This window comes from Copadichromis virginalis, linkage group LG5 (genome assembly GCF_057382275.1).
Source record: "Copadichromis virginalis isolate Kocher_CV1m ecotype Utaka linkage group LG5, C_Virginalis_male_GT1.1, whole genome shotgun sequence".
NCBI lineage: Eukaryota > Metazoa > Chordata > Actinopteri > Cichliformes > Cichlidae > Copadichromis > Copadichromis virginalis.
In genome coordinates, this window is record NC_140622.1 from 31,452,673 (window position 1) to 31,474,452 (window position 21,780).

The 21,780-nt window shown below is 40.3% G+C and overlaps 1 protein-coding gene across 3 annotated transcripts in view; it reads left to right on the forward strand.

Moving 5' to 3' along the window:
• Positions 1–21,780, forward strand: part of LOC146710070 (plasma membrane calcium-transporting ATPase 1-like) — a 128,110-nt gene that overhangs the window by 81,681 nt on the left and 24,649 nt on the right. For 2 of the 3 annotated variants that reach the window (XM_085457322.1, XM_085457321.1), the window contains exons 8-16: positions 4,672–4,707; positions 10,128–10,301; positions 13,792–14,006; positions 14,107–14,349; positions 16,020–16,261; positions 16,372–16,609; positions 20,292–20,471; positions 21,393–21,480; positions 21,640–21,746. In XM_085457322.1, the coding sequence (XP_085313448.1) occupies positions 4,672–4,707; positions 10,128–10,301; positions 13,792–14,006; positions 14,107–14,349; positions 16,020–16,261; positions 16,372–16,609; positions 20,292–20,471; positions 21,393–21,480; positions 21,640–21,746 (1,523 nt within the window). The remainder of the gene's footprint in view (positions 1–4,671; positions 4,708–10,127; positions 10,302–13,791; positions 14,007–14,106; positions 14,350–16,019; positions 16,262–16,371; positions 16,610–20,291; positions 20,472–21,392; positions 21,481–21,639; positions 21,747–21,780) is intronic. The other variant, XM_085457323.1, reaches the window with a different exon arrangement.

The following is a 21,780-nucleotide window of genomic DNA, read 5'->3' on the forward strand; positions in this document are numbered from 1 at the left end:
AGGCTGATCGGAAATATTTTGCCCGTTTTTATCAGCTGGTGTTGATTTGACGTTTCTCCTGTCGTACCAGCCGACTCTGTCAGCAGGTAGAGTTCATCCAGTCTGAGCTGATAACAGCAGAGCTTTTTGAAGGGTCTGAATGTGATCTGTAAGCTTAATTTAACTTCAATCTAAGCACAAAAACCTTCCATAGTGAATACACGAGACCAAAGATGAGTAATATTGTGATTGTACCGGCCCAAAACAAGTGAAATAAAAGTGACGTCTACAAAGGAGCTCCCACAATCTTACCAAACTTAGCTTATCGTAATTTTAAAGTGGCATGCACACCTTTTTAGTGACCGATTCCAAAGAGTTTGTAAGATTATAGTTCATTTGCTATGACCAGGTAATTAGCTTAAACTGTATATAAAAGATGAATTAGCAAAGTCCTGTTTTGAAGTCTTGAGCTGACCTTTTTTGGTATGACAATCTTGGTGATTACAAACAGGATATGATGTGAGGTGGAGCTGATTCAGAAACATATCGCGATGTCATAGGCTAGAAATGTTAAATGTGCTTCATCAGACAAGTACTGAGGACAAGTACTTCCTAGACGTCTGCAAACAGTCACCTCTTGCTGGACATTTGAAAAATGCTGCACTATCTTTTATATACAGTCTATGGTTGTACCCAAAGCTACATTTCAAAGAAATGCATGTGACCATGTATCCTTAAGGGGATAAATGGCTATTATATCCATGGATCATTATAGCCTACTTCATTCTGTAAGTTAAGCAGACAGCCCCAGTCCTTCAAAGGACTCAGTGCTGCCCACTAGATGAATCTCCAGAGTTTGGAGGCTGTTGAGGAGTCAGACATAATTCTTGGACTCAAAATAGCTTTGCATGATTCAGTTAGAAGATAACGCTTATTGATATTTTAATGGTCCTTGGTGCAGCACCTCAGTTCAAACAAGCTGTTTTAGCTACTCCATCTGATTGGCTGCTCATTGAACAGGTTTGAATAGCGGGTAGGTGGGGCTTCCGTGCTCACAGGTGGAGCTGTGTGCCTGAGGAGACCATATTATATATATCTTCTCTTATTCACATCATACAGATCCAAAAGTAGAAAAAATGAAATCAAGCATTCAGAGCACACTGCAGCCTGAACTTTTGGCTCACAGAAATTACTCAAGGATATACTGACCTCTTTATTTGAAACTTTTGCCATGTTTAATAAGAGAATCCACCATTATGTGACATATGGCAGAAAATATTTTCAAAAAAGCACAATAGGTTCACTTTCAGTCACGTCAAGCTGTCATTTGTAAGTGGATGGTTCATTAAACAGGAAAGTGTGCAGAATGTACTTCTGTACACTAAAAGAAAGGGAGCACTTTAGGGGTTGTTATGCAATGGTTTGCAATTGCCCACTTAAGATCAAATCAAGCTGTATGTGGCCTACGAGCTAAAATGAGCTTGACACCCCAGATGTAAAATTTTAAAAAATACTTGAATTTTTAACATTATTCAGTTGTTATGTTTAAGTGCTTGATGGGAATCTTGATAGGCCATTTAAACTTTTGTTCTCTGTCGTGGGCTTGCAAACAATCTTTGTTAATATTTCAGTAAAGCAACACTTTGAACTGTGATTTCACAAAGACTCAAAGACAGATTGATTGGTCACCTGAGCAAACACCTCATCGTGGTCTCATTTATTCATGTAAATTCATGGCCACAGTACTGAGTAAATTGGCCAGTTACGTAATATCAATTAACTGTGAAACACAGTTGCTTCTTTTATAGAGGGACCCTTCAAAAGCCAACGTCCAGATGATCTTTGTACTATGTCAGAGCAGATGTAAAACAACAGGCTTCTGCAGTCGGTCTCTATTGCTTTTGATTTGCTTGTGATCATGCTAACCCCCTTTTACACATGTATCCTTTTCCTTTAGTTTGTTTTTGTCTTATCATTTTGTTTTACTGGCTAAAGTTTGAGTTTGTCAGGCATTCATTGTGAACTGGCTGAATGTACCAGCTCAGCGGAGAGAGACGCTCAGGTTTGCATTTCGGCCTCCAGTTTCTGGTTCATAAAAAATACAGACAAACAGACAAAAACAAAATTGGTGCTGGCTTCCTAATGAGGAGAACCACAAAACAGATTCAGCTAAAAGTAAATTCTAAATTTTAAAGAAAAGAGCCTTTACATTTACATCTCATACACAGGCCGTTACTTCCATGTTTACATTGTCAAAGCTTTAATCTTAATCTTAAAATGTGTTACTAATCCTTATGCTGAAACAAAGCACAAACCCTCAGAAAGTCTTTGAAGTGAGAAGTGTCATCACTTTTCAGAACAAGTCCTTGCTTTGATATTTTCAGACTTTTCAAAAGGGATCTTAACTTAAAAAAAAAAAAAGCCCTTATTTTCCAAATTGGAAGTGAATCCTCGCAAAGATAGAAGCGCGCACACAAACACACACACACGGAGGCACTGTCATGAGGTTCTTGTGTTCTTTTAACAGCAGACACACAGCAGACTTCACTGTCACACATGGCTGCATCAATCCGCCGTAAACACGCACACATGCACTGCACACATTCATGCATTCGTGTCAAGTCACAGCCATCAGTTATCTTGCGGGGATAAAAGCCTTCAGTGTTGCAAACGCACACATACACACACATACTCGAACCAGTTCACTCTCGATATCAAGCCACCAACTGAATAACAAAGAGGTGTGTGTGTGTGTGTGTGTGTGTGTGTGTGCGCGCGCTGTTTAGCTCTGACCTTGCCAAAGTTCCTTTCATAATAAAAGCAGACAGCTTAGTTTTACTGCAGCAGGAAGGTAACTTCCTATGAGCAGGAAAACGTACCTGACCTGCACTTCACCTGTGATGTGCTTTATTGTGTCTAATCAGTACATGACACCTCGTTAAGATCAATTTCAGAGACAGCATCAGCCCATGTGTTTAGCTTTTCAGTCATTTTTGGGGTGAATAAAATCCCTAGAGATTCAGCAGTCCAGTTCAGACAGCCCAGTTTCATCCACAGGGCATCAATTAGTGCTGTTTAGTCAAAGCTACTGGAATGGCTCGTTTACACACAAAGTGTCCGTTGGCATGTGTTTGGCATGTGGCATGAATTTGAATTTGAATTTGAATTTGAAGTGTCCGTTGTCATGTGTTCCCTGACACACTGAGTTTTAGCACTAGTGAGAGTGACTGTAACTCTCAAGTCATTATCTTTACATGTGCACGGTTACTGTTATAAAGATGCAGCTTCTAACCCAAACTGCAACGCTTTCCTAAGCCTAAATACTTTTTTGAGGATTAAATCTGAAAAAATAAATAAATAAACAAAAATATACATATCCAGCAAATGAAAGCAAAAGTAAAAAGTCAATAAAAGATTAGAAAAATCAATGCCATACTGCTATCCTCTAAAAGTCTTCTAAAAGGGGACCATTAGGGATATAAAAGGGGAACATTATCTCCAAGACTGCCTTGGCTGGCTCTTCGGGGCACCAACGCCACAGAACATCATGCACATAATGAGGATACACAGACGGCATCTTGGCAGGAAGTGAACGCATTGTTAGTCACATAAAAAAATCAGACCTCAAGAAAATCAGCAGACAAAAATAAAATGATGTTTTGATGCATGTCAGAGCATCTCACAACCACTCTACAAAGGGAGTGCCCTAAAAAGCAAAGCTTTCTGTTAACTCTCACTTTCTGCTCAAACAAGGAACGAATTTCAAAATAAAATGTAAACGTGGTCACTGTTTATCACAGCGTCTGCAGCTGTGCTGGCAGCCTTTTGAGGCAGTACTGAAACAAATCAATGCGGTGAACGTGCTAACATAGATTTGATTATTCACATCACACAACCTTCAATAATTGTGTGAAATAATTGAGTCTTAACATTTTTCATTACGTTCCACTTTAAAGTAAAAAATTTTTTAAAAATCCACACTCTGATAAATAAATGACCATAATATCAACTTATTTTTTTATATATATATATTTTTATATTTTATAATCTGAAAATAATGCAGCTTACAAGAATGTGTCAGAACAGACCAACATGCAGTCTATTTAACGATGTACATAATGAACAAAAACCTCAGTAAGCTTAGATAAAGTATCATATTAACAATGTTATGTACCACGTGAAGCATCACCTTTTAAAAGAGGCCACAGTGTGCTGGTACAGATGAATTCACACTGCATAAAGTGAAGTGAAATACAGAAGCGAGCACACTAGTGGGTCTTACATGTTATTGTATTGTAATGATCAATAACATGAATTCAGTGTCATTTCAAAAACAGACAGACAACTTCCTGAAAGGTCTACCTTCTCACAATAAATGATAGAAACAGAGTAATGCAGAGCTTCAGGAAAGTACAAATAAATCGATCGCCTGATTACTTTTAAACCACATTTTAAATTTCTGATGAATATTTTTAAAACTTTAGATTTCGTTGGCCATCGGTTCTCCGCAGCGGGAAGTCGTGTGTCTCTCTCCTCTGATTCGTCCATTCCTGCCCACGGCACACACACGACACACACACACCTGTGGGTTTCTATCAGTTTGAACTTTGTGTTGTCCCTCAGTTTGATTTGATCTTATTTTTCCTTTGAGCCATCTTATCAGCATTCCGCCCTCTCTCTCTGTCCGAACAGGTAAAAAACAAGGACCCCCCGAAAATCGCAACAAAGGTAACCCCTCCATTCATCCATCTGTCCCGCTTTGTCCCTCCATCCTCCCTGTTACTCACCCACTCCTCACCCTTCACCCAGCGGCAGGAGGGGAGTGTCCAGTCCATCTCTCTCCCTCTCTCTCTCTTTCTGCTGTATAAAGGGGGACGTTCTCTCGCCTTGCTTTACCTGTCCAAGGGTGCAACTCTCAACCTTCAAGTCTCTAACAGCCGAGTCTGCGGTCGCCCTGTAGAAGTGCATTAATGCCTCAACCCTGAAAGCAGGGCATGTTTTTTGGAAGCACATGATTTATGTTTGGGTGAGAAATCAGCCACAGGGAAATTTTTAAAAATGTGAGTGTAGTGGTTATCTTTGTGTAAATCACGTTTATTTGCAGCACTCAAAACAAAAATAAGACGTGGGTTATACAAGTCATTTATGATCACTTACAGGAAGTTCATTGTCGCACTAGCCAACAGGAACGTGTACCAAAAGTGACATCACACCCATTGGCATGTTTTTGTGGTGACACCTGTTGCTAAGGAGTACACAGAAGCGAGGCCTGCAAGCTTCAGGTGCACGCATACACAAGAGTCAACAAGAAACAGAAGTATATAATGTTAAAAACAACAATCAATTAGTAATCATTCAGATTTACTTAATATATTATGTCTATAAGGAGACACACTAATGGTTAATCGCCTGCAGAAGGCCTGTTATTAAATATTAGCCAGACTAACGAGCTAGGACTTCAAATGATGATTAATTCTTGTTTGGTCAGCAAATCTTTAAATGTCACAAAACATTCAACAGACATTCACACTAAAAAAAAAAAAGTTAAATTGCAGAAACAAGTTAGGCTGTTTTCATAATATTCAAACAAACATGGAAGCACTACTGATTTGTAAATGTTATCAGTGTGCACTTTGCAAACTAACTTATGCAACTGTTGGGATCTTTATCGCTATTTTCTGTTTGAAAGAAAAAGAACAAAACATTGAACGGTTATTACTAATCTCTTAAATGTAAGTCATGTGCTTGCTAAACACCTTTTTTCCCCTCATCAGAGTCTCTCAGTTCACGGTCAGAATTGGGCTGCGAGACCATCAGTGAGGGTTACTAACTCCTAACATACTGCTCTGACCTCTGAGGTGTCCTTGTTTAATGGGTTTAATGACTGTGTGTGAGATTGCTGATGACGTCATTGCGGCAACCTCCAAAATCAGCCAAATGCCCTCCATGTCCTGGGTGTTCCAGCACATGGCCAGCTTCCTCTGCAAGCTGTCTCAGCAAACACACACACACACACACATTTAAACGCACACACCGACACACTCCCCTCATCCAGACCTCCCATGGTTAAAGCATCTGCTGCAGACAGAATGCTTCTTCATGTACAGAGAAAGACGCACACACAGCTTTTGGATGCTCATCACTGTTTTTCACACGGAAATTATAGTCAGTGCTGCAGTCACAGCCGACCTCCGCTGAAAAACACAAGCTGGACAACATTTCTAGGAACATCTTTGCTCATTTTTATGAACCTTAAAGCCCTGAATGCATTTGTCACCACCTTTTTTAGCTCCAAGTTTTGCAGCACATTAACTACGTGAAATAGCCCCAGTTCTCCCATCAGTCATGTTTCCAGCCGCTTATTTTTTCCAACCATAAGTTATGAAATGAACTTCCTGTTTTCTTCAGTGTGACCTGAAAGTAGCAGTGGAGCCATAAAGTCATATGGAAAGTTTTTACTGAGGTCAGAGTGCGAGGAAGCCGAGTGTTGTTTTCTTCTAGACAACCTAAAGTCTTATTGCAACCAGAGGAGGCACACCCTACTGGCCATTAAGAGTAATGCATGTTTGATGCACTTAGGCACTATTTAGACTGGTCAGCTGCTACCATCTTTTATACTGTCTATGGTGGTGACACCCTATACTGCAGGTGTCTTGGGAGGTGCAGATTCCACAAATGGGCTGACAAAGGTGTCTAACCCTTGTCTTTTGATTAAGTATCCCATTGCACGTTTTTTAAAAAGCCCAAGGTCACATCTCATAATAGCTTGTTTCTAGTTTAAAACCTAAAGATTTAATTTTTAATATAGTTTATTTATCATTTATTTAATAATTGCTTTTCCTTTTTTTTTTTTTTACCCTTTGTATCACAACACTTCCTGCAGATGTTTCACTTTAATATCATGTGGGTGTTTGTCCCTTGAGCGGTTGGAAAGCTTTTAATGTGAAACATCTGTGCAGGAAGTGCAGCAGCAAAAGAAGGATCTGAGAATCTGATGTTTCACCTTTAAAATACCCCACAGTTTGTTTGTTTTTTAAATCACATTTTAACATGCTGTGGTCAATGTAAGCTTCTCTTGGCAGTATTGAGGGGAAACAGACATGGCCGGGGGGGTTTGCGGGTGGGGGCGCTGAAGCGAGGATGTGGGAGTTGCACCCTTGCAGTATCAGTGGGCTGTGGGCTGTCGTCTGTTCTGTTTGTGTATTATCCTCAGTTTGTTTTCTTTTTCCCTTTTGACTCCTCTCATTTCTCTCACTGTTGCCTCCTCGCAGGGCGTTGCTCAGGACTTCATGTTGTCTTGTAGGCACTGTTTGATTCTCTCCTCTGTTCCTTTTTGTCTTGCTGAAGTCTCCTGCAGCCTCCATAGCTCTGCAGCCTCCACTACCTCCTCCTGTCTCTCTCTGTCGTGGTTCTGCATCGCTGTTGTTTTTCATTTTTTTTGGGGTGATCCTTTGAGTTCATCTTCTGTTTGTTGACTTGCTTTACTTTTTGATTGTCAGACACCCCCTCCCCTCTGCTCGCCGTGCGTTCTCCCATGGTTCAGTGCTGCGCCTGTTTACACTTCTGTGGTTGGTCAGTGGGTCTCAGTCCTGTTCGTGTGAAGCTGTGTCAGTTAGTTCTATGTTGTGGCTTGTCTTCAGAGTGGACTATGTGCATAAGGCTCCGCAGCTTCCCGGTTTAACACCGACCCATCCCCACATCCAGAATGTTAAATGTCTTGTTGAGGTCGTGCTGTTGTGAAATTACTTCCCTTCTGGAAATAATCTGTGTCGGAGGTTTCTCATTAACAACCTGATGAAACTCAGAGCAAGGTGGTGGTACTGAGGAGTGGATAAAAGTGGTCAGACAAAAAACATGTTAGGGCGACACTCCTGGCTTTGTTGAGCATGCAAATTCTTTCATTTTACCCAGGTTAGAAGGCAATATAGCCGTTAAAGACAAGGAGCCTCATGCAGGGACTTTTTTAATGTTTCTATCTTAAATCTTCAGTTTTTTTGTTAGATTGAGCTCAGATTCTCACTATATACATACAACACATTTCAAACATCATCTTTTCTCACCAGCTAATACCAGGATTTATGTCAGTCAGTCATAAGAATTTCAAAGTTAATCTGCATAAACAAAAAAGGAAAAAAAGACTGTTGCAGGTTTCTACAGATGAGACCAAAATGGAGATGTTTGGCTGTGAATCACAGCGCCACATTTGGACAGATCAGCACAAACACCTCATACCAACTGTCAGCACAGTGGTGGAGGGCTGAGGATTTGTTTTTCTCAGATACCTTGCAGTCACTGGGTCGACTGTGAACTCCAAAGTTAAATCTGAGGCCATCAGTCTGACGGCTAAAGCTTGACCAGTAAATTTACAACAGAATGGCTGAAAAAGGAAAAACTCAGGTTGCCGCAATGATCCAATCAAAGTCCAGACTTTAACCTGACTGAAAAATACTTAAGAGACGTGTATAAATACATGATCCCAAACATCAACTTCAGTTCATAAACTGAATAAGTGCATAAACTGAAACAACATTTTAAAGAAGAGTGGGCAAAAATTACTCCACAATGATGTGAGAAGCTGATAAAGTCACACAGTGAAATGCTAAAGCTGCTGGGTTATAGGGTGTACTTCACAGGACTGCGCAAACTGACTGTATATTTGACAGAAAAAAGGAAAAACAGAATCAATTCCCTTAAAAACATTTAAATCGGTTCTTGCTTGAGGCTCAGTATCTCAGTTTGATTTAATTCAGTTTCTTTTAAACTTATTGCTGAAACTTTCTGCAAAAGTGAAGCAAAACTGGACAACATGGTTTTACTCCTCATTCCAGTTCACGTTATTATTGTTGGATTGTTTTTTGTTTTGTTTTTTCCTTTGGTTCATTCCATTGAATATTTTTTTTAACTAAAATTCAGAATTTGAATAAATGTTATGTTTTCACAGCAGTAGAGCTATAACCTTAGCAATACAAGAGTACTTGTTACTTTCTGGTCATCTGTCTAACTTGCTTTATATCCACGATTTGTTGGAAATGTTGGTTCCATATTTGATGTTGAAATGTTTACCAGCAGTCAGTCTGAATAGCTTTAATGATGTAAATTTGAGTAATTTTGCCCCAGTTTGTTGACCCAGCAGAGCATTTCCAGTATTTAATTGTGAATAACATGACATGGAAATGAAGGAATTTTCAGATAAAATCATCCAGTCAGAGTTGTCAGCTCAGTCGTTCATGAGGACAAATATCAAACCTCAGTGTGTGAGATTAGAGAAGCTCTGTTTTGTTTTCGTTCATCACCTGCTCATATTTCTTTGGTATGGAAATACGACAAACAGCGGATGGAGCGAGCGGAGCTGAATGCGCTGTGAGCAGAGATCAAACAGATCACAAACGCTCCACATACATTACTACAGTCCAAACAGGATCACAGCTGATGAAGTGAAATGCAAATACACAGTTTGTTTATGCAAATGCAGAGCAGAGCCGTCGAGCAGGACGCGAAGCTAGACTGCACATCAGACTTCAGATCTCAAACTCAGAGCTCTGATGTCAAACAAACTGTATGTGTGCGTGATTGTGCGTGTGATTGTGTGTGATTGACAGCCCCGTGTTAAATCCTCACTGTTGTATCTGCTGTTTTCTGTTCTGTCTGCTGCACTTCATTATGAACTGCTGCACCCAACTCGTCTGTGACACTCTGAAAGCTACCTGGACCTTTTTATCATGAATGTTGTGTGATCATAAAACGATGAAATGCTGCTCTCTGCATTCAGCCAAAGGTTCACCATGTAATGATTAGGAGTCAGAGGTGTTTCTGTTTTCTGAGAAAACTCGTCCTGTCGTTTTTCAGCTTTCCCTCAGACTGATTCTGTAACGTTTTCTCTGCCTCTCTTCCTTCATCCCCTAACCACTCCTGAACCTTGCATCCTCATTGTGTTTTATTTTGTTGCCAATTAAACATCAATTTAATTCATTCAAATTTTATTTTGCTCCCATCCAAAACCTTCCTCCTTTTCCAACTACCATCAATTTTCTCCATTATTCTGTCTGTCCTCATCTGTCTTTACTCACCACCTCGAACCCTACTTCCTTCCTTCTGTCATTCCCCGTAAAACCTTCCGCTTCCTCCTTTTACCGCCTCCATCCTAACAGCCAAGACCCAGGATGGCATTGCTCTGGAGATACAGCCTTTGAAGAGTGAAGAGGCCGCTGAGTCTGAGGAGAAGGAAGAGGTCAAACCAGTGAAAAAGGTCAATGTTACCAAGAAGGAGAAGTCTGTGCTTCAGGGAAAACTGACCAGACTAGCTGTGCAGATTGGGAAGGCTGGTGAGTAGCTCACACACACGCACACACACGAACAATCTTAACCTAGCTTAGAACAAAGGCTGGCGGTTGAGGGGAATCTGCTGGTCTAGCTTCAACCTGGGGTGGAGTATTTTTATTTTTTTTAATTCACTTTCCAAAAACGTAAAAGTCGAGTCAGCACAGTTTTGTAGACCACATTTAAAGAGACATGCCAAAATGAATGAAGCTAATAGTTTTGTAAAAGATTTTGAGGTTTAACTTTAACTGATTATTAAGAATACTTTAACAGCCACAAATGAATGTCAGTAATTTGAGTTTTTAAACTACTGTGAAACTCTGATGGGACCTCTCTCCTTCGTCTTCTTTTTTTTTTTTTTTTTTTTTTTATGCTGGGAGCCTACAACAGGGATACTCGCGCTGCTTTGTCTGAGGACCACTTTTGCACAATCACTGGAGACCAGAGGCTGGTTAATAAACATTAAACAAGCAAACAATCTCCTCCACACAAGTGTTAGCATTACTGTAATTTAATTCACACTGATTATGTGTTTATCAGACCCTGATGAAAGCTTACAGTTGATATGCAGTGGTCTGTTTTTTTTTTTTTTTGCCATTTAGAAGAATAAACTTAAAGTGTTACTTCGCCAGGAAGACAAAGTGTTGTGGTAGTTTTCTGTATTCACATAATATTTAACATTTTCCTATATTTTCCTTATTTCTTATCTATATTAACTTGAATACCCGCCCAGAATGACAAGTCATTCATTTTACCATATTTAGAAGCAGCTGCTGCTGCTGCTGCGTTTTAGCTGCAGTTGATTGAATTGGTTACTTTTGAAGGACTCTGTACAGCATTAAACATAGCTGGAACCCCTTCAGTAGATTTTATTTAGTGAATTATAAAATGTCTGTGGGCCAGCCAACGTCCTGTGGCAATCCTGAGTTGGTTCCTGAGTCATACGTTAAGTATTACTGCTCTGCCTCTGAATGATGGTGTTAAATAAAAATGCAAGAGATTGCCAGAGTTATTAAATCAGCTCTGTTGCCAAAAGAGTTCAGAGTGCCCTGAGCTAAGTAAACATTGTGATCATGTCTGACGGCATCGCCTTGCCAGCCTCTGTGAAGGCTAGTTAATGTTATCAGTATATTACAGCTATAAGCGGTGAGTCTCCAGCTGCAGTTCAGCGCAGTCACAATACCAAAGGATGTCAAAACTGATAAATAAAGCATAAAATGTACAGAATCACTAATAAAATGAACTGGCTGTTTTATTATGTGATCCTACTCATTATTAGGTGCCTGAATTTGACTGTACTGTTAGTTCAACCCAGATATCTACAGGATTGATTCAACATCAGACATATCTGAAGTTATTGGAAAGGCAGTTTTGTCTCTTTTTGATTACACTAAGAGGATCTTTGCAGTTTTATTTCTTTACAGGCTAGTAGATCCTAAACAAGTCTCTTTATTAGATACATAGAAATGAAACTTATGCTGCTACATGACTCTCACAAAGACGACATTTGAGAAAAAGTGTGTCTTGCCCTCTAATAGCACACAAAGTGATCAGGCAGCGCAGGGACGAAGAGGCTGAGGGTCAAAATGCACTCAGTTCTATTGGATGGATGTTTTTTATTGGGGACACGATTCATCCCGGAATTGAAAGCATTTTCTGTGTCATTTCAATTGACCTTAATACACCAAGGGGTTTTCAGGACATCATTACCGAACAGAAATAGAATTTGGGCCAAACACTTTGACTGGAGGTGACTGACAGGAGAGATGAAGTACAGAAACACAAACGGGAATTTTCTGTTACTTCCCCTCACCTGTTTGATATTCAGGATGTTGTCTGGTTACAGGCATCCAGACTTCACTGCCTTATTAAATATCATAGTTTAACCACCTTTCAATTTTTTACAAGCGAGACATATTCAAGTGTTGGCAGTCCGGAATCAGTGCAGTTAGACACCAAAGCGTAAATAGATTAAAGATTAAAGTGTATTTTCTTTTGGTAGTTGACTATAGAAACTGAGACATGGAAAGCAAAGGGGATGACATGCAATCAAAATTATTTTGTAGTAGCATCAGACTGGGGACAGTGTGGTTAAATATTTCCCAAAAGGCTAGACCACAGGGAGAGTTTGCCAGCAGGTCTTCAGCAGGACTGCTCATCAGATCATCTTTAAAAGCACCACAAGAGATCTGAAAAGTGCTGCCACAGCACTGTGAAAAATGCCAGGTTGGTTTTGCTTAAAAAATGCTAATTTAAATAAAAGAAGGTTTTTAATAACTTGAATGTGACTGAATCTGCAGTACTTAATGTGGACAAGTCACGTAAACCTAATAAACTAAGCCATAGTCTCCAAATGTCCTCTGTAATGGACATTTGGTTTTGGTCTATATCTTTTGACTTATTTGAGCTACCCTACTGATGTGCTCAATAGAGGACATTCCGGCCTTTCCAATGAGGCAGGAAATCAGAAAAAAAAGATAGTTTAAGTTAAGGATACTTTTTACGTCAGTTCTCAGTGGATTTTTTTTGAGCAAATAATGGGGACTACAATCTGAAAATGCACTAAGATTGACCAACTTTAGAAAGCTGAAGTTGAGCAGCTGTATTTCCATCATGAGTTAAGACACACTGCGTTCCAGGAACGCTGGTTTTATTAACCTTAACAACCTTGAATAGGTTCACTGAACAAGTGTCATTAATCGCTGCAGACACAGTCATGGTGGGCTGTTAATAGCTAAGCCTTTACAGTGTTCTTCAACACACAAATGTCGTCACTCAAATAATGATCACAATGTCATTAAATTAAGCATTTAAAGGTAAACATTAACAGTCCCGTGCACTTGTCACTGCAGACGTGTCTTCTGCTTAGAAAAAAATGTGTAAAAGTATGAAATGTGGACAAGAAGTGCAGATCAGTCAAGTAAGTCAATTTAAAATGTGAGTATAAGTTGCTGAATACAAAATAAGATAATAGGTATTGGATCACCAAGATTATAACATCATACATGACATAAAATGGTTAGAGAAGATAGGCATGCTAACAAAAAAATTAGCCTTTATTTACTAACAGCTGAAAATGGTAAACATAATTCCCAAAGGAGTAAATAAAACAGGAATCCAGATGTCAAACACAGGATTTATGGAAAGACAAGATTATATACAGACAGAGACTGATTACATGAAACAATGGAAAGTAATTAAAGACAGGTAAAACTAATGAGTTGCAAAGGAGGAAAGAGCCGGAGGTAAAACTAGAACCAGGTACATGAAAAACTTGAAAGTAAACTACAAAATTACATGAAGACAGAGACTAAACAAGTTAGCAGAGATGGAGGAACACAGGAGTCCATAGAAACTGGGAACACAGCAACAAAAGAACAGCCTTAGTCCCAAAGGATTGAAACTGAAGGTTTAAAGATACGTGTTGTAGAAACCTTAAAACCCTTAAAAAAAGCTTACTTGACTTTAATGGAAAACTGCTCTTGTTCCACCCAGGTCTGATCATGTCGGCGGTGACAGTTATCATCCTCATCCTCTACTTTGTGATCGACACCTTTGGGGTCCAGGGTCGGCAGTGGTTAGCTGAGTGCACCCCCATTTACATTCAGTATTTTGTCAAGTTCTTCATCATCGGTGTGACAGTTCTGGTCGTCGCTGTCCCTGAGGGGCTGCCGCTTGCTGTCACCATCTCTCTGGCCTACTCTGTCAAGGTGAGCAGGAGGGAATTATTTAACATTAATAGAATCCTCTCAAAATCATGTCAGAGACGCTGAGGTTTTAATGAGTGCACCTTCATCGTCCATCCCTTAGAAAATGATGAAAGACAACAACCTGGTGCGTCACCTTGACGCCTGTGAAACCATGGGCAACGCCACGGCTATCTGCTCCGACAAGACGGGTACTTTGACTATGAATCGGATGACAGTGGTGCAGGCATACATCGGCGATACGCACTACAAGACTGTCCCAGAACCAGATGCTATCAAGCCGGATACTTTGGAAATAATGGTCAACAGCATCTCTATCAACTCAGCGTACACCACCAAGATCCTGGTGAGTCTTTAACTATCACATCGACAAATAGTGACACTCAGGTGTTCCAAATGCAATTATTTGGCTCTGGAGCATCTATAATAATAAACAGAGAATATTCAGTTATTTATGGGCCTAACATTTCATTTATGTTAAAGAAAGAATCAGAATCAGAATCAGAATACTTTATTGATCCCTGGGGGAAATTATTTGCTGTGATAAATGCTTTATTAATGGAAGTCTTCACTACGCAAGTTATGAGTATAGACTGACAAGCATATAAACTGCAACATGAGTGCCTGCCTGAGGCAGTAACTATAGTTGGGACAATGTTTCCTGATGATTACACAGGAGAAAAAACATCTAAGCAAAGAACATACCAGAAAAATCTGAGCACAATCTAATGAATCTAAAGATTCAGCATCATCCCTTCTTATATTGAGTGTATATTTATGAGCCAATACAAACTGTTGATCGCATTCTTCACAAACATACAACTTTGCCATACTCTGAAAATTTGGCCTCAGGTGTGCATAAATGTGAGCAGCATTCGCTCCGGGAGCTTTCTGTCCTTCTGTTTATCGTCCACACCCCAAGCAGAAAGTGGTAACGCATTACCTACATACAGTAACCATCCATTTTACAGATCAAAGTACTGTATTCTTATTACAGTATGTAGACTAGTATGTAGTGTTATTAGTGTTTGGTAGTCCATAGTTTTATTATAGCGAGTGTCATCATGACAGAGAAAACAAGAGGTAGTCAGATAATGAAAATATCTCAAAAAAGTAATCTCTGATATATTTTGTATATGTTAGATATAAAGCCCTTTTTTTTTATTTCATTTTGATGATTATGGCAATACAGAAATGTCTGGTGTCTGAAAATTATGGTCATTTACACACTGGATGCTTTTCAAGTTACGAATTACAACATCAGTGCGGTGTGGCATGGAGATGATCAGCTTGTGGCACTGCTGAGGTGTCACTGAAGCCCGCAGTGCTTGATATCAGCCTTCAGCTCTTTTTATATTGGACATTCTTCTCCCTGACAATATCCCCGTAGATTCAGAGTAAGTGGAGTTGGCTCGCTTATCAAACAGAGTAAAATTATGGCCAACAAACCGTTTGGTTGCGGTTTTGGCACTGTGTGTAGGTTTTAACTCCTGCTGGAAAAGGAAACTGTCATTTCCATAACGCATGTCCTCACATGGAAGCATGAAGTGCTCTAAAATCTCCTAGTACATCGCTGTGTTCATATTGGACTTGAAACCCAAGCTAACGCTGGCTCATGTCAAGTCAAGAAAAATGAATACTAACATTTTAATTAAAATCATTTATCTGATATAATTTATTATATTAATTTATTAGATATGTGTCACCATGTGTGTTAAGTGATTTTAAATTATAGTATTAAACCTGTTTCATGGCACCAACATGACTGACAGTTACTGTTAACCTGCACATGTACCTGAATTGCAGCTACAGAAGCGTTGTGTTCTTCAGATGGTCTTGTTTTGTGCGTATAGACCCAATGAAATGATTAAAATTTGATTAATTCTGGAGCCCAAGCTTCTCTGATTGAACCAGCAAACATCAAACAAACCTGAACCGCTGGATGTTCCTAGTGACCCGCTTTGCTTGTAACTTTAATCATGTTTAAGCACCTCCAAACTTTTTCTCGCTCCTCAGCCCCCGGAGAAAGAAGGCGGCTTACCTCGCCATGTGGGTAACAAGACTGAATGTGCTCTGCTGGGCCTGGTGCTGGAGCTGAAGAGGGACTACCAGCCAATCAGAGATGAAGTCCCCGAAGAGAAACTCTACAAGGTTTACACCTTTAACTCCTCCCGCAAATCCATGAGCACGGTGCTAAAGAACGCTGACGGAGGCTTCCGGATGTACAGCAAAGGAGCATCAGAGATCATCCTGAGGAAGTAAGAACAAACAGTCTGAGGAAAGATGGCTGCTTGGGTGGACACAGTAACCTTTTTGGTATACCTTTATAATCTCCCTTCACTTCCTCTGATTCTCTCTCATCTCCCAGATGCTCTCGTATCTTGGACGCCCAGGGCCAGCCTCGTGTCTTCAAGCCCAAGGACCGTGACGAGATGGTGCGAAAGGTGATTGAGCCGATGGCGTGCGATGGGCTGAGGACCATCTGTGTGGCCTACAGGGACTTTCCTGCTGAGGCTGGAGAGCCAGACTGGGACGCTGAGAATGACATCCTCAACGAACTGACCTGCATCGCCGTGGTGGGGATCGAAGATCCCGTCAGACCTGAGGTACAGCACCACCGATCAAAATGCTCTCTGTAGTTAACAGCTCATGTTGGCCAATGTGCCGTTAGGTTTCAAAATCAATGATGTTACCTGCTGAAGAATCTTTATACAGCTTATTTATTCTTATCATTTTCACCTTTCCTCTTTGGGCGTGTTTATGGCCAAACATCCCAATCTTTATTTCTGTAGCATTGTTGAAAACACTGTGTTGCAAAGCAGTCATATAAACAAAATATTAAAGTCATAAAAAGAGTTTCCATTCATCGTTTTAATTAGGCTAGAGCTTATCCCAGATGTCATAGGCTGAGGAAAAGACTTCTCCTTGGACAGTTTGCCAGTTCTTTACAGCGCTTACACAGAAAAGCAGACAAGCATTCTTTCACATCTGTGGCTAATTAACAAGCATAAATTAACCCGCATGTTAACATGCATTTTTGAGACTCTGGGAAGACATCAGAGTACATGCAATGTCCTCTGAAAGCCCCGAGCCAATCAGAGGGTTTGAATCAGGAACCTCCTTGCTGTGAGGTAACAGTGCTAACAAATGCACCAACATGCTTTCCAGCCACCATTAGCTCAGAATGTGTGCAGTTAAATATGAAGTTAATGCACATTTCCTGGTCCAAATTACCTCAATTGAATACCACTGTGGTAGCTTAGCATGATTCACAGGTGAAAATAATCCTGATTTATTTTTATACTGGACTGTGGTGCAGCCACCATTCCTCTCATTGGCTGCCCCTCATAAACGGTAACAGGTGGATGGGGCTTCATTGCTGACAGCCAGATCTGTATTAGCTCATAGGCACTACTTGCACATAAACTGACCTTGTTGTTGGAAGAGTATCCATCGCTTTGTGTATATATGACAAAAACATTAGGACAACCATAGAGGGCCCCCTTTACGAAGATATTTAAAGAGGACTGTGCGACTGGCCAGACTGCTACGAAACCCCAAGGTGAATGGTTTCAGCGTAGCCATGTTGGTGTTTTGAAATGTGACAGGGATCTTCTTTTCTGATTCTTAATGTGATCAGCATAATTTGAAGCTAGTCATTGAGACCATAAACTTATCAGGAAACTATACTGAAGTCACAGAGTAAGGGATATGAGGACCATTTTTCCATAGATTTCCATGGCAGCTTCAGTGGTTAGTGGTGGTTAGTATGGAATTGCATGGGCTTACCATTTCACGTCTTATATGGTTTTGACGTTTTTTTGTTCAGATTTGTTTGTGATTCGCTGTTTAGATAAAATCGTGGATCTGTTTTAACCATGCAAAACCGCAGCTCCGAATAAAAAGGCTGAACATAAAACAATGTTCGCTGTTCACCAAAAAGACTTTTCTATTCACGATGTGTCATTTCCTCTTTTGACCTGAAGTGTGGATAACCTAACAGTCAGTGAGAGCAGAGAGGAAGAGACCATGATGTTATTCAACAAGAAACACACTGTAATTATGGATTACATAATTACCATTCAGTCATATGTCACATCCCAGTGCCTTGATAAATATTGTATTTTCATGGGAGATGAATTTACATAATTTCCACTTTGCCTAAAAAAAAGGTAAAAGGACTGATAAGCTGTCTATGCATGCAGACTGACAGATAATCCAGTTGTTTCTACCTCCCGCTGTCCTCCTCCCTATCCTCTCGCTAACAGCTCTGTGCCATTTGTGTGTGTTTTTGTTTCTCACACTTCCAGAAGGTCCCTATTCAAAGACGTTCATAGTGTTGCAATCAGTTGTTCACATGAAAAGCGCCGGAAATAGCTTTGTTGCTTTACTAAACAGCAGTAAGAGGCTGCTGCTTCTGTTGCCTGCAATAATCCAGACTTCACGCAGGGATCAGTAGATCTACGGGATAATCAGAGTTTGTGGTGTGCAGCTTGTTTTTTCTGATGATGCAAAAATAAGTTAAACAGACCAAACAGGGAGCTTAAATTTTCTTCATTGAGATTGAAACTCATCTGAGAGGCTGCTCTTGACTATATTGTTATATTTGTGTAAGCATGCCATTAACTTTCTCCTAACATGAAGACCGAAGTTTGTCCTAGCCAGATCTTACAGTCCGGATGCTCTGAAGTGTTAAATGAGGGCTGTAATGAAGCTGAGAAAGCATCAGTGCTGCTGCCTGCTGCTTTAATGTCAGAGCACAAAGATCACCAACAGGATGGAAATAACCGGAGAGCAGCAGGAGTCAATCAGCAGCACAGTGTTTATCTCTTCACAACTTGTGATGGGCACAAGACTGAATATTTTGGCTTTGTGCTACAAATAATTTTTTCTCCTCACGTTCAGAAAAAGTGTTTTTGTAACTGCAAGTAACCCCAAAATCAAGCAGTCAGTGCTGAAAGTTAAGGAAACACAAGGATCCCCTTTTAACCTGATTGGTTCATTAACTTAAAGGGTAATGTATGCAGACCATTCATAGAGCATTTCCTACAACATTTTACTATAATTAATGTAAGTGTCCGCAGTGTTGCGCCAAAGTCCTGAGCCACCCATTATTTCTTTACATTGTGCTACAAAAGGAGCCAGACTAATTTTAAAAATGCTCTTTAGCAATAGATCTCTAGGCTTTCTGAAGCTCTTTTAACATTTTTCTTCGGACACTGGCTGCTTTTTCACTCATTTTCAGCCCAGCCCTTGTACATAAACCTTTGAGAGAATGTTTTTTTGTTTCTTAAGCAATTTAGCAGGTGCATTTTGATGCTTGAATGATTCGTAGGTCACTAACTCCAGGTAATGAACCAGCGTTGTGTCTACACATAGCAGACAACTTAGCAAAAAAACAATTTTAAATTGTGTCTTTGGGAACTTTGTTACTCACAGCCTGTAAGAAAAACACATCTGTACCTTTTCTTTAGCCAAATCCATTAAAAATCCCAACGATCTTATAGTTTGACAGCAGAAAATCTTTGCTCCAACAAGTTGATTCCCAAAGAGATGAAAACTCTGCATATCTTGGCATGTTGCGTAATATGTCCTTAAAATTATGAGGAAAAGCGAGACCCGGAAGACAAAAAAAGAAGTGGGATGCCTAAAAAGACCTGACACAGGAATAGAGAGATGAAGCTGGCCGTTCAGGGGATCCACTGTTTACTTCCTCCTCAGAAATGGTCTCAGTGGAAGGATGGCTGTTAAGAAGCCATTCTTAAGGAAGGGAAACAGTATGCTGCACCCTGGCTGAGGCACTTTAAATGAGAACTGTGCAACATTTGTATGTATTTGTAAGCAAAAAATGTGCCCTCTGTTGGGTTTTGGTCATATCAGTCGGACCACCTGAGGAGCACAAGAAGCAGTCAGCACCTCTCTCGTCTGTGTACCTTTGTGTAGTCACTATCACCTCTCCCAGACCGAGATGAATGAATCTCAGGGTGGGTTTAAGAACAACGACGGTGGTTCTCATGTAAAATCTGCTGCTGCTGGAATTGGACCTCTTACACACAAGCTCTGCTGCAGTATAAACTCTTTCTTTAACATCTTTTAAGACCCTGAAGAAACAACCAACAGAATGTTTGTGACAGTTTTTTTATTTGGGTTAAAGGCAAGGGGTCCTTCCTTATGTTTCAGACTCAAAATCATCTTCATCTTTTCTGTCACTCTGCATTCATCTTCAAGGTTTTTTGTTTTTTTTTACTGTGAAAATGCTCAAGTCCCTTTGTTCTGACTCTCCTCCAGGTACCCGAGGCTATTTCTAAGTGCCAGCGTGCAGGCATTACCGTGCGCATGGTTACCGGAGACAACATCAACACTGCTCGTGCCATTGCGACTAAGTGTGGCATCCTGCTGCCTGGGGAGGACTTCCTGTGTCTGGAGGGCAAAGAGTTCAACCAACAAATAAGAAATGACAAGGGAGAGGTAAAACGACTACAAAAAGAATCCAACTGCAAGCAACATTCATATGAGCATTTAAGTTTAAAAAAAAAAAAAGAAGCTTTGACCAGAGAATGACTCTGAAATGAACTCAAAACAACCACCAAATTAAGTCAATATGGCCCAATAAGTCTTTGTTGCTAATGCCAGATTTCCACTAGCCCATTACATCTCTGGTGGCCTAACGGCCCTGAGTTAACCCCCTTCCAAAGGCTTATGTACAAAAGCAGCAAACATTAAGTTTCCTAATGTATCTTATAGGTATCTTATTAGAGCGAGGGAGATGTTGTGTTTGGTAGTGTTTTACCTGTTCAGCTGATACCGTCCACACAGCACTCTTTACAACAGTATCATGTTAAACTGATCTGTCTGCATTAAGCTTATATCAGCTGATTTTTGGGGGTTTGGGAGGTAGAGAGCTTTGTTTACTGATTGTACGGATAGTGAAGCTTAAATTGCCCCTGATGCATCCATCAGTGTGTGAGTGTTTGTGTACATAAAGTGCTGCATGAGTGTGTGTAAATGGATGGATGCAGCTCATAGCATAAAAAGTGCTTTGAGTGCTCAGTAAATCTAGAAAAGCTTATAGAACTATCAGTGCAGCCCATTAACCAATTAATCAGTTTAACTCTTAAGCAGTTGGCTGTTTCTCTCACTGCCTGTCCTGGAGTTTCGGACATTGTCTTTATTTGGATAGGACAGACACAGCAAATGGCCTCGAGGCAAATTCAAACACATGCATTAGGTTTATGACTTATGCTTTGCTTGCTCTGCCCAGTAAAGTGCTCAGATTTGTCCAGTTAAAGATGAAGCTCCAAGTCCCCATTATTGCTCTGTACCCAACTGGGATGGTTATTTTTATATGCTAGAAAAAGATTATTTGAAACTTAAACATGTCATTTCTAGGTGGAACAAGAGCGTCTGGACAAAGTTTGGCCCAAGCTGCGTGTTCTGGCTCGATCATCACCCACAGACAAACACACTCTGGTCAAAGGTGGGTTTGTTCTGACAGGAGACTGTTGAGCTGCTTTAAATCTGCGTGTATATGTAAACCTTTAGTCAAGCTGCTGTAAATGGATCTACTTTTTTCCCCCTTCTTTTTTTGAATGATCATGCACTCACTAGGTTCTTGTTGTTTCACTCTGCTGATCAGGCATCATCGACAGCACAGTGGGCGAAACCCGACAGGTGGTTGCAGTGACAGGAGACGGTACCAACGACGGCCCCGCCCTCAAGAAAGCTGATGTTGGCTTTGCTATGGTAACCACTTCTTCATTTTTTTTCCCCCTCGTCC